This window comes from Eleutherodactylus coqui, chromosome 8 (genome assembly GCF_035609145.1).
Source record: "Eleutherodactylus coqui strain aEleCoq1 chromosome 8, aEleCoq1.hap1, whole genome shotgun sequence".
NCBI lineage: Eukaryota > Metazoa > Chordata > Amphibia > Anura > Eleutherodactylidae > Eleutherodactylus > Eleutherodactylus coqui.
The window spans coordinates 71,465,292-71,478,975 of NC_089844.1; the positions used below are offsets into that span (position 1 = coordinate 71,465,292).

The window sequence follows — 13,684 nt, forward strand, 5'->3', positions numbered from 1 at the left end:
CATAGACGCCATTGATTTGTATTGGGGTATTGAGACGTGTGTATTTTACGCGCATGAATGAAATTGCTACATGTTCTAGTTTGGTCTGTATTATGGTCCAAAATTGCCCATGAAAGTCAATGCAATGACGTAAATATGCAGTGAATACACATAATATATGCATATACACTCATAAAGGCAAGAGAAATCTATGGAACCTTCTTGTGGTTTTGTGTGAGGGGTGGAGGTGGGAATGCAGTAAATGGGTGCAGTTTCAGACCGCGTAAGGGCTCTTTTACACGGGCGTATAGAGTTTCAGTATGTGATATACGCAGAGTTTTCACGGACTCAAACTGCATATGCCTGTGTGTATGACCCCTTATGCGGCATCCGGCACATCACAGAGCGGGAGCAGGTGAGAGCCGCACTGGTCCCTGCAGGCACGCGTGTCTGATCCCGCTGCAAGAATTCTCGCAGGGGATCTGATCGTCTGCAGGCGGCCTTAGACTACATTCACATGGGAGAGTGTGATATTGGGCCGGGTTGTCAATGTGCATTTTACCTGCAGATGCAGGGTGTTATTTTTTTCATGCAAACACTCTTAATGTCCCTTCTGTGACACTGCGATCCTCCGGCGATCCTCATACATGTCAGAGGGTTGGCTAGTGTCTCATTGATTTCAATGGGAAACCTGACGACTTTACACAATATTTCTGCTCGTGTAAGTGTAGCCTTAAGATGGTGCCTGATGAGTATCATATGGGGAGAGGGGGTGTTATGGGGTTTGCACTGCATGGAAGTGACTACAATACACAGACTTCCAGAGTGTTACAGAAAATCGGGGATGGGGTCAGGCGTGAACACATTTTTTAATGGAGTGGCCCTTTAAATCAGAGGTTAATGGCAAGAATACGCAAAGAAGTTGAGCAGATTCGAATAGATGGTTTAGAAGCAATGAAACAAGTCGTCATGTTATTTCTTCTGACATGTCTATTTTAGTGAACACTTGTGTTCCCCCTAGAATAACTTTGCTGGCTCTGTGTTGTGCTGTTCCTCCATTCTTCCTGGAAGTGTGAATGACTTGATAAGTGGGCCGTACCATTCCCTTGTCCGTATGGGTGTGTCCCTACCCATGTTAAAGTCGGCCATGCACCAGAGGTTTTGGAAAGCTGAGCTAGCTGCTTTGGACCATTATCTTCTGGCCATCATCGCCTTCATTTCTCGAACAAGCATGACGTTTGCTGAGAGTTATAGAAAGGTTGAACCGTAGTGCTGGATTTTTCAGTTGTTGGATGCTGTAGAGGAACAGTAGTTTATGCCAAATGACAAATCTGCATTCCCTCAATGGAAGCCCAGACCAGGACACAGATTACGGCAGAGATCAATAGTGATAACTTGTGGTATAGTTGTCTGAGATGGCAACCTTCATAGACCAACTATGAACCACGGACTATTCAGAGAAACGCTGCCTGAAACCCCCTTATCTATTGGATCTAATCATTTTTGTTTTACCCAAAATCGTCATATAAAGCCGGTTTCACATCTGTGTTGGAAGCTTCGGCTGGAAGTTCCGTCACTGCAGTGCTGTTGCACACGCCATTCTAAAACGCTCGTCTGAGAAGCCCCTTTGAAGTCAATGGAGGCTCAGTACAGCATGGCCTAATCATGTGAGATTCAGACAGTCCATGTTCACACACGGAGGGTTCTGTCAGCATTCATTCTTGACAGTATCTGCTGACATCTGGCCAGTAATGATGCGGACTGGTGTTTTTAGGCCCTATTCACATACTTTGGAAAAACTTTGCCTGAAGGATGGGCTGCAGGCTTCAAAATCGGCGTGTTTATAGCTGTGGATTTTACATAGAAGACTCTTAATTCCCAGAGAGCTATTCTGCATCGTCCTGGCCAATCTGCAACCTAAGAACCCAAGTGACTGCTGCTTAATAATCTGCACCAAATCTGCATATGTAATGTGGATTTTGACATGCATCTGCAATGGAATTGCTGTGGATTTCACAATTTGCCAATCCACAGCAATGAATATTCCTTCGTTTGTGAAAACACTCTTAGAAATTGTCAGAGATGAGCGGTTTGGTTTAACAAGTGCCTGTAAAGGGTTATAGTAGGGAATGCAATCGGCTTCCAGTAATAGATCTCAAAATCAGAGTTTGGGTGTGTACTTTGCTTTCCATCCAGGTATCTGTTTCTATATGCCAACCTGCATTGCCTGGGGTGTTCTTGGCTGACAGAGCTGTGAGATGCTCACTGGTTAACTTCATTACATCCACCTGGTCATTAATGCAAATATCTCCAACAGCTCCATGCATTAATGCAAATATGATCATTCAGCTCAGTTATTCTTAAGGCCTGTGTCACACGAACGTATTTGCTTGTGCAATATGCAGTGGATAGAATACATTGTTTTCAATAGGTTCGTTCACATAAGCGTATTTTGCCCACACATTTCATTTGCGCAAAAAAATATATACAACATGCTGTACTTTTCCTGCACATTTGCACCCAAAAAAACCCATATAAATGGGAGCATGGATGCAGTTTTTTGGGGGGTGGGGGTTTGTGTCCGCAAAAGTACCATAAAATACGCAATACACATTGTGCAAATATGAGCATCCTGACATCGGCCTTAGAAATGTGATCTGGAAGGGCTGTTGGTGCAAAGCCTACTGCTTTAAAAGGGGTTTTCTCACAGGCATGTGCCATATTTACAGAATATTTCATAAATGTTTGATATGTGGGGGTCCTAGCAGTGGGATTACTACCCATCAGAATGGTGGAGATGGCTGCACCTCTAGAAGTATATTGGAGTTATGATAGCTGATATTCAAGGCTTTTTAAATTATAGATATTTGGAGAATGGCTGACTACACAAAGTATCCAGTGAGTACAAAGCTGGGCTCACACGAATTGGCCGGATTCCACATTCAGCTATCTGCAGCAGTCGGCCTGTGAATGATTGTGGAATCGAATTGCGCATGGCATATGGTTTTCCGCAGATATACATTTAAGGATAGCGTATCGTTCATGCAGAAGAATGAATGCAAGCAGGGAATGACATCAGAAAGTTGCCCAAACCCCTGGAAACGCTGTTCTGTCGCTCAGATGACTTTCTTTTGTGCGGTAATGGTGAAAGCTGTTCTGAGAGCCTTCAGAACAGGGTGCTGCTTTCCAGGCTTGGCTGGTTTATACTACTTATTTTGGAAGTAGTATAAACCACTTAAAAAAAAACACACTTATTCTTCTGGAGGAAGAGCCCAAAAGAATAAGCAGAGGATGCAGGATTGGAATCAATGGGAGCTGTGCCTGTAGTACCATACTGGGTTATTGCAAAGTTGACAACGATCAACGATTGAGGGGTTCCCATGTGGTGGACCCCTGCTAATTGGCTGTTGATCAATCCTCAGGATTGGTTATCAACAGTAATAGTCCTGAACAACTTTAATGCAGTGTATCTCAACTGCAAGCCTAATAAAGCTTTACGCAGTTCTTATTAAAATTCAACATACTTGCTGTCTACTGGATCAAAGTCCAGAGTAAGACTTGCCTTTTGCAGTTGCCTTCTGCTCTGGCTAGAGCCAGTTTTGGACGGCTGTCGCATGGGCAAAATGACTGCTGAACAATTAATTGAATGAATTCTTCACTTTGCCAAGACATGATACTACTTCAGTCGGAATCGTGTAATATATATTGGTCCCATCTCTGTGGTTGGGACGAATATCTGAGGGGAAGTAGTAACCTGTATACAGTACAGCGGAGAGTGGAGCAGTGCACTTCATGCTGATGAGCAAGGAGACCGCGCTATGCTTGATTCCTGCAATGATTGGCTGAGACCTAGCCAATCAGTGCTAGGCTTCTGCAGTTTGTAAGGCTAGTGAAGCTTGGCCAATCGGCATTTTGCTTGATTTCTGCACTCTCTCCTGGCTCATCGGCGTACAGTTATAGGACCTCAGAAGTTTGTCAGTGCTGAAGAGTGGAGAAGCTAGATGGGGGTTTGGATAAGGAGGAAGGGATGACTGAGCCACAGAAGATGACTGCACATGCAGGCTGTGATTAAGGGGAGAGAGGACGGTATATGGGAGGCTAGAATCATGGCTGCGTGTTGGGTAGTACATGGGGATGTTGTGGTGATTAGGGGAGCTAGAACTCCAAATCCACCATGTGTTTATAACCATTCTTACCCCCCCTTTTGTCTTGTTTTGTTTACATAACGGACTTAAATGCACAGCACTTCAAATCCCGATTCAATGTTGGTAATCTGTATACACACTCATTGTCAAAATAGAAAAAACAATCAAGCACCTAGAAGTTGTCAGAATCTAATAAAATGTTCGACAATGTCAAAGCAAAAAGTTAATTTCTTACAGAACTTAACCCTTGCAAGGAGGATATAGCACCCTATTGGGCTGCCTCTAACTTGGATGCAAGATGTGCTATGGGTGGGCATAGAGGTATCCAGGTTTTGTATGGTATTCTGCGACACGTTTGGTCTACATTTGCTGTAACTAAGCTTCCATATCGTGCAAATTCGTAGGCTGTCTAACTTGGCATCTCAGATGGTCCCATACGTGTTCTATTGGCGATCTGGTGAGCCGGCAGCCACAGAAGTGGGACATTGTTGTGGAGGCATTCCTGTGACCCCCCCCCCCCCCCCCCCCTTGTGTGCGGCCGAGCATTATCCTGCTGGAAAATGCCTCTTTGATTCCTCCATGAGAGGATTACATGTGGCTGCAGGATGTCCTGAACATATCTATGAGCTGCTATTGTCCCTCGTACCACTAGTAGGGGTATCCGGCTGTTGTGTTCGTCTCTGAAGACCACCTGGTTCCACTACATAGAAGTCCAGTTTCGTTCACGACACCAGTGCAAACCGAAACGGTGGGTGTCAAGGCCGTGCACATAATGGGTGCTGTGAGACCAAATGTCCTTTAGCCAAGTACCTGGAAATGGTTCCGACAGACACAGGGGTGTAACGATGGCACATCTGTCTCTGGATGACTGGCAACAAAATGGTTAGAGCTGCTCATAATTGTAAGATGGTCCTCTCTACTGGTGGTCTGTTGAGGGCATCCGGAGCCCATTTGTTGTGTGTGCCTTCATACATTCATTGGTCTCAACACCTCCTAACAGTCTGGTCAGAACAGCCCAGGTAATGGGCAATTCGTAAATATGACCATCCAGCTTCTTGCATTTCAATAATGCGCCTCCTCTCAGACTCTCAACTGGGCAAAATCTTTGGTTGACCTAGAGGCGTCTAATTCATCTAATCACAATTGTAATCCTTGACCTATCTGCCTGAGATGTAACTGCATGCTGAGCCTTACAGCAAAAATTCAACTTCTAGGTGTTTGATTTTTCTTATTTAACTCGATGTATTAAAGGGGTTGTCCCGCGCCGAAACTGGTTTTTTTTTTTTTTCAACCCCCCCCCCCCCCCCGTTCGGCGCGAGACAACCCCGATGCAGGGAAGTAAAGAAAGTTTACCGGAGCGCTTACCTTAATCCCCGCGCTCCGGTGACTTCAATACTTACCGCTGAAGATGGCCGCCGGGATCCTCTGTCTTCGTGGACCGCAGCTCTTCTGTGCGGTCCACTGCCGATTCCAGCCTCCTGATTGGCTGGAATCGGCACGTGACGGGGCGGAGCTACATGGAGCCGCTCTCTGGCACGAGCGGCTCCATAGAAGACTGCTGAAGACCCGGACTGCGCAAGCGCGGCTAATTTGGCCATCGGAGGCCAAAAATTAGTCGGCACCATGGAGACGAGGACGCTAGCAACGGAGCAGGTAAGTAAAAAACTTTTGATAACTTCTGTATGGCTCATAATTAATGCACAATGTACATTACAAAGTGCATTAATATGGCCATACAGAAGTGTATAGACCCACTTGCTGCCGCGGGACAACCCCTTTAATGAATTACTGTCCATGCAATTCTCTTATTTAAAGTGTCCTAGTAACTTTTAGCAAAAGAAAATAGATTAAAATTGAGAAATGAGAACCCTTCTGTCAAGTTCTGAATTTCTTGAATTGTACGGAAAAAGGTTTTTCTAAAGCATGACCCCCTTTAATATTAAAGAATAACTGTTAGAGCAAAAACGATATCTTCGTTTCCACCGCTAAGTTGAATTTTCTGTGTTTTGGCGGTCCTATACTTAAAGGTCGTACTGGACTCAACATGTAGGGTGCAGAATGCTGAAGAGCATTGTATGTAGCGCTAATGTTTGAGATCATGTTTGTTAGCCTGGACTTTGGTTATATATCAGTGAATTTTGGAAGTTTTATTAGAGAAGTGTTCCAAGTTCTGTCATGAGCTTACAATGTGGAGAAAGCATGTCTCGTTATTATGACTCATGGACGGCTATTTCACATTTAGACATGTTTTCTAAATGCTGTGATGTTAGCCGGACAACTCTTAATAAGCGGTTTGTTGACAAATCCCAATGTACAAGATATTCCCTCGCTATCACTTGACATAATTAAAAAGCATTTATAACCACAAATTTTAAAACTGCTCACATTGTCTACTTTCGGATACTCTTGAGATTTTTCCCCCAAAACAGAAATAAGTGGAGTCCCTTCTACATGGACAGAGCCGCACAATAAGTTGTCGATTCTCGACAACTCGTATAAGTCAGTGGGATCCATCGTTTATTATGGATCTGTTACAGCTAAAAAGTGATACCGTTGTCAATAGCGACTTAAATGGTCACTTGGGCTTTAACATGCAAATTTTAAACAAAGGGCAAAGCACTCGGTCAGGAATCGCTGCCGTGTAAATACCTTTGTATGTCTGTCCAATAACTTATATTTCTGGCTTCACTGTCACCAGCTACAACTTGCAAGTGTCTTATTGACAAGACCTAGATCTGTTAGACTGCAGCAGAGGATTTAATGATGCCAAGTTAGACAAAGACACATTAGTGAGTGTGATGTGAGCAATGCATTAATATGGTAGTGCAGGTGCAGCGCCCATTTGGATTCAGAGCTGTGGCTGCACTACCAAATTGTGTTGCTTCAATGCAGAAAGTGCTCTTAATACTGACAGAGGTGCTGGGAATCAACTGATTAGCAGGGATCCCAAGTGGCAGATCCCTACTAATCTATTGAGAAGGTCCTCGCCAATTCCTTAAATTTTATTTATTATATAGATTATGGGAAGGCCCTGACTGATTGGCCACTAATTCTCTAACTTAAGTACACCCCTGTGTAATTCTCTAACTTCCCGATGCTGTACAAACTTGAAACTTGGCACAACCACTGCTTAGGTGCTACATGGGAAAAGTAAAGAGCTCGCAACTTGATTATTCAATTCTAGTTTAATTCTAAGTGTGAAAGTAAGTGCCTCACCCCCCCCCCCATGTGTTATTTACTTTACATATCTGTACCGCATAGGCATTCTTTAGGTAGTTGATGGAAAAAGTAATGCAGTCGAACTTGATTATTCAATTCTAAGCATGAGCCGCAGACTAATCTCCGCTGGTCAGCCTAATCTGATAGGCTGACCGCGGAGAATTGAGGCAATTCGCAGCATGCTGCGAATTGCTGGCTGCGAGCAGAGAATTGTAATGATTCTCCGCTCGTGGACAGTGGCCGGCGCTTTCCATAGCAATGCTATGGAAAGCTTCAGACGGCGTGATTCGCCGGCGATAAACTGCCGGCGAAATCACTGCTGTGGACAGGGGGCCTAAGGGTAAAATGAGTGAGAGGGGTGGCACATTCTGCAGAGGGACATCGGTAAATGCAGTCTGAGGAGAATCTAACGCTATGTATTTATATTTTATTCCTCGGTTCTTCTGAAGTAACCACAACTTCATGAAATTTCTGTGCGAACAGGTAAACGCCTGTAACAAATTAACTTGGGCGACGCCTGGTGTATCAGCTAGTATACTATATATCTTTTTGAATATTTTTGGTGTTCTTTTCTTTGTATGTATAACGGCTTATTCAGATGACCATATATCCACCGCATATTCACGCTGACCGATATACGGCAACCCTCTCAGCAGGGGGAGGAGGCAGAAAGAGTCGGGAGCAGTGCACTGAGCTCCCGCCCCCTCTCCGCCCCTCTGCACTATTTGCAATGAAGGGGGGCGGGACGGGGGCAGAGCTAATTCACGAAACTTAGCCCCGCCTCCTATCATTGCAAATAGTGCAGAGGGGCGGAAGCTCAGTGCACGGCTCCTGGCTCTTCCAGCCTCCTCCCCCTGCAGAGAGGGACTCCGTATATCGGCCGGCGTGAATACCGAGCCAATCTAAGGTCGTCTGAATAAGCCCTAGGGAGGAAATTTGTTAAGCAAGGGGCATCTACGTAATATAAATACATTGGACTCGCTGATGTAGATTTATCAATGTCATAAGTTACATAAGTGAGGTGATGCAAATGGTGCAGATTAGTCGCTACATGTAAGACTGGTTGATATGGTTACAACCTTGATATGGTTGCAATGGGCAAAAGACGTGGACATGACATCCTCCCCTGGGACTCTTGATCGAAATTTTGATTGTCCCGGAACGCTTTGATTTAACTTAGATCTCTCTTGCAGTGGGTTCTGGGTGTTGGTAACATATAGCTTTGACATGCACCCTAGATGCACTTGGCTGTGTCCCTCTCTTTAAAAAAAAAAAAAAAAAAAAATTTTTTTTTTTTTTTTTTAAAGCTGCTGAGGTAGGAGTAAAGTATAAATACTATTTTAAATGTGTTATGTTTTGAACTGTTATTAGATATGCAAACCCACAAAAGATGGTTCTATCTAAAACGTACAAGTTTATTAAGAGAATCATAACATAGCATACCTCATACAAGAAAGAACAAAGCAAGAATCCCAGAAACCCGAGCAGTTGGGTCCCATATATGAAAAGGATATTATGGATCCATATATACATCTAATTCAGAATCATAATGCTAATCTAGATTAACGCAATCAATATTGGTATTACATACCTATAGACCCACACGACGTTTCGCGTGCCTTCCTCAGGTGTTATAAGATTTATTAGAAGTCTTCCTTAGCAGTTCGATCCTGTATACTATATTTTCTTGGATTCTTTTCTTCTGGTATAATTTTTATGATTCTTTTGATTTAATTAACTTGAGAGTTTTAAATAGAATTGTACTTTTTTCTTTTTTTTTTTGCATTGTATATTTGGAGTATCTATCAACAAAACGAGGCATGTAACTTGTGTATCTAGCCCCTCTTGTAAGTGGTGCTGTTCTTATTTCTTAGACATCTTTGACATGAGCTCCTTGTGTGAATGCAGCGGCTCTGTCACTGCTACATGCTGTCCTCATTGGGGTGGTATGTAGTTGCTGATAGATCTGCGTTAATATTAAGCAATGTGATTGTTTCTGGCAGAAGCACTGCCTACTTTGTTTTAATTTTGGACATCATTCTTTTTAGGTTGCGGTGGACTTCACAGTGCGAGTGACTTGAATTCTGCTTTAGCTGCCTAATGGGGGCGCTCCTTTCCAGATGGAAGGTATGTCTATCAGAGCAATTGGAGTAAATGCACATTGGGTGAATAACCTGACGATTTTGTGGTTGAAAACGTGCAGTGTAATAGGGTGCCAGCGAAGTAGATGGGTTGTCGTGTTACTGGATAACATGTCCCCCCTTAGTGCCCCCTGTGCTACAATAAGAGGAGGGGCAGTACATACCTGTTGTCTGCCGCCACAAGTTGTGGTTCTGGCGTTTGTTGTGACAGACTGTTGGTTAACGACTGCAGCCGATCAGAGGCTTGTTTTGCTGGCATCAGCACTCGCATCCTGAGCGCCATGATGACAGGAGTTCGGGAATGTGACATGTAACGGTCACCTAGCTTCTGGTGACATCCTCTGTCAGAATAAACACTGGGTCCACAGCGGGGCTGCCACTTTGGATTGTGCTGACTGGGAACAGGTAAGTACTCATCCTCTTCTTGCTTTAGCAGAAAAAGGGGCATGCCTGGTTACCAGACAACCCACTTCAATGTGCCTGATGTACCCGCCGCCGACAGTGTATGGTTACACTGACTTGTGGTGATGATTTTGAGATCCACAGCATGCCAATAGATTTTTGAGATGTTCATAGTGAATTTTGGCCTCTGAGATGCAACATGTAGCCTGTAACACATGCAGATTTTGCTGCAGAAAATTCTCAGTAAGTCCATCCTGTGTGCAGGTAGCCTTGTAGAGGTTGTCCGGGAGTGTAACATACTCTGGTTATATTCCGTGATCTTCCAGCGTAGCAGTATTTGATGTGTGCAAGAGGAAAGTTGGTAGACTATTAGGATGAAGTCTTTCCTTCACCCAGTCTATGGAGAAACCATGCAGATTTGGAACTTTTGTGGGAGAAACTTGGCAAAACTTAAGTAATTGCTGGAATACGTAATGTTGGGTGCGGCCAAATTTTTTTTCCCTGTACGTTAGTTTTGATAACTACATCTTTAAAAGGTTTGTCTTAATTGGTATCATTAAAACATTTTTGAAATGGCTTGTAATTTGAGTACCTAGACCATGCATACATGCCTATGCTATTTATGAAGCTACAAGATATAGAATATTGGTTGTGAAAAGAATGAAATTAGATGACATCAATGGCTCTTTGGGAACAGTTCCTACAATGTATAAAGTCATGTTTATTTGGGAGGGAGCAGTTTCTTTTTAATTTTACTGTAGCTTACTGGGAAAGTCCACATAGGAATGACTAAAATGAGGACTTCCTGTTTTTGGCGCAAAGGTAGGAAAATGTTGGTAAATTGGCTGTCCTGATTCATTAGGGTGCCGCTACAACGTCCTCCTTAGGGCAATCCACAATATAGTAATGCAAAGTTAATGGTATTTTAAATATCGCAGCAGCACCATATCTATGATCTTTATTACAAAGACTTCTTGTTCTTGACAGGCAAAGCCTTCCACTGTTGAACTTTTGGAGAAAATGGAAAAGGTACAACTAACTTTTTTTTATTCTATTGATTAGTTGTGAACAGATATATTCCAGGATATTCTGCAGGATTTTTACCCCTTATACTATTGATAGTTAATCAGTGGTGGTCTACCATCTTGGACACCCAAACGATAAGCTGTTTTTAGCCCCCCGCACTTACTGCGTTTGAGCCGTTAACCATTCCGTCCATGTTGCGGTCAGAGCTGGAAGTGTAATAAAAGGCATAACATTGAAATCAACTGGAGCTATGCCTTCTATTATACTTCTGGCTTCAACTGCAATGAGGATGGAGCTGTCAGCATCTACCTTGGCTGCAGTGAATGCGGGGGCTGGGATCAACTAATCGTCGGGGGTACCTAGTGGTGAACCACTGTTCAACTGTTGATGACCTATCCTGAGAATGGGTCATCAATAGCACAAGGGGTAAAAAGTCCTAGAATATCTCTTGAAGGTGAATCCGCAAAAGGCTGCTTAATGTCATTGGAGCAATTGGTATTGGATCATAAGCCCTATTGTGCCTTATGTGACTTATTTCCTTTTGGTAACTTTAGGCTGGTTTAGACACAATTATCACTCGAAAATCGCTCAAAAGCCATCGTTTAATCGATAATCGTCTATCTTGCGCCCGACATGCATTGTTTGGCCGTTTGCTGTTCGCTTGGCCAAAATGACATTCGTTCAGTTGTCGTGTGTGTGTGTGTGTGTGTGTGTGTGTGTGTTTTTGTTTTTTTTTTAAGGGGAGTTTTCAATGCAAACACTACACAACAGCTGAAAAGCCTGCCATTTTCCAACGGTTTTCGTTAGGTTAAAAACATTCAATTTTAAAAGCAAAACCATTGCTCACTTTTATCGTTCTAATGAATTTCGAGCGATAATCTGTGTCTAAATGGCGCTTTACACTACAACTGTTCTGAATTGTATCTCTGACTTTCCAAATTGGCTGCTACCGAATGTTCATTAGCGGTCCTGCCCTTGCTCATCTGACTGGTTGATAAATCAGATTCAGTATAGTATATCAGGTGACATGATCAGAGTACTCGCTTCAGCATTTATACCCGTTCAAGCAAAATAAAGAGCAGTTTCAGCGCTTGCGGGATCCAGAGCAAAGAGTAGAATTCCCACAATGGATTAATATATAGTCACTACTTGATTGTGACGCGCTTCGGCACAAAGCCTTTTTCAAGCAATAACAACATTTATACCTACACATATATACCATATACAATAAGAGCTCTTACTTCGCTAGATGCCAAATACCATGTGCGTTCCAGTGGGAGGAGCATATCCTGTGACATCATGACGTGTCACGTGTTACCATGAAACGCATTGTGCGTTCCAATAATGAATGATAAGGCACGCAAGTACTGCATTCCATTTCTACAACTACTATGCAACTCGATCCATTCATAACTAAATGACATTCTAAAACACGTTCTAAACACGTCGTCTATAACATGTTATTGCTTGAAAAAGGCTTGGTGCTGAAACGCGTCGCAATAAAGTGTCTATATATTAATCCATTGTGGGAATTCTCCTACTCTTTGCTCTGGATCCCACGAGCGCTGAATCTGCTCTTTATTTTGCTTGATCCTGATTGTATGAAGACCCTTTTGCCAAATGAGTCTTACTTGATGTCAGCCGGCTCTCCAGTGTATGCTGGATGGTGGATCTGGATTGTGACATGTGTTTTGATTATACGTCGTCTTGGATACTAGGTGCCAGTGGGTTCCCTTAGACAAGGTGGATCCCACTGAGCACCAGGTGAGTCCTCAGCCTTATTCTTGAAGTATCACACCGGAGCGCGGTTTCAATTGTTTATTAGTTTCCTGTCATTATATGGGTCTTTTCAGCAGTTTCCCTTCTGCGGGTTGCATCTCTGATTTCCAGTTTTCTTCTGAGCTGGTGAGTGGAGACATAGTGAAAACCGCAGATAGTTTCCTATCTCTCTGTAGTGCATACAGAAAAATAACCATCATGGAGGATATCATACAGCAGTATTGGGCAGTGTAGATTTTATATCCATAGCTATGACATGGTAAATCAATTAGCTATTAGAATCGCACTGTTGTGCGGCTATCTCCCTCCTCTTCTCTCTATAGACTTCTATGGGCAGCATCAGACATCACCCTCGTGTTATCTCTGTTACTAGAGATGGACTTCACTTGACAATAGGCAGTGGTCCGCAAATTAGAATGGAGGGGCTCTTACTGGCCAGCATGTTAACCCCTTAGTGACCACCCTATAGTGTTTTTACGTCCTGCAGCTGCAGGACGTGTACGGAGGGAGGTAGCGGCGCTATCTCCCTCCATACAGCGCTGGCGTCAGCTGTTTATTACAGCTGACACCCGCGGGCAATAGCCGCACTCGGCCGTTCGGCCGATCACGGGCTATTAACCCTTTAAATGCCGCTGTCAATTCTGACAGCGGAATTTAAATCACCCGAACGCTGTTTGGGGGTCCTGCACGACCCCCCCCCCCCCCGCAGTGAGATCGGGGGATCCGTGCAGGTGTCATGGCAGCCGGGGGCCTAATGAATGGCCCCAGGGCTGCCTTAGCAGACTGCCTATGAAGCCATCCACACAGGGTGGCTTCATAGACTGCTTGTCAAAAAGCAGTATGATGTAATGCTATAGCATTACGTCATACTGCAGGAGCGATCAAAGCATCGCATGTTAAAGTCCCCCAGGGGGACTTCAAAGTAAAGTAAAAAAAAAGATCAATAAAGTTTTTTAAATTGTAAAAAAAAAAAGTTATAAAAGTTTAAATCAC

At 43.6% G+C, this 13,684-nt stretch overlaps 1 protein-coding gene across 3 annotated transcripts in view; it reads left to right on the plus strand.

Annotated features, from left to right (window-relative positions):
- LNPK (lunapark, ER junction formation factor) overlaps positions 1-13,684 on the plus strand; it is a 65,469-nt gene that overhangs the window by 17,566 nt on the left and 34,219 nt on the right. For all 3 annotated transcript variants that reach the window (XM_066575805.1, XM_066575804.1, XM_066575803.1), the window contains exons 2-3: positions 9,392-9,470; positions 10,874-10,915. In XM_066575805.1, the coding sequence (XP_066431902.1) occupies positions 9,444-9,470; positions 10,874-10,915 (69 nt within the window). In that variant the 5' untranslated portion in view covers positions 9,392-9,443. The remainder of the gene's footprint in view (positions 1-9,391; positions 9,471-10,873; positions 10,916-13,684) is intronic.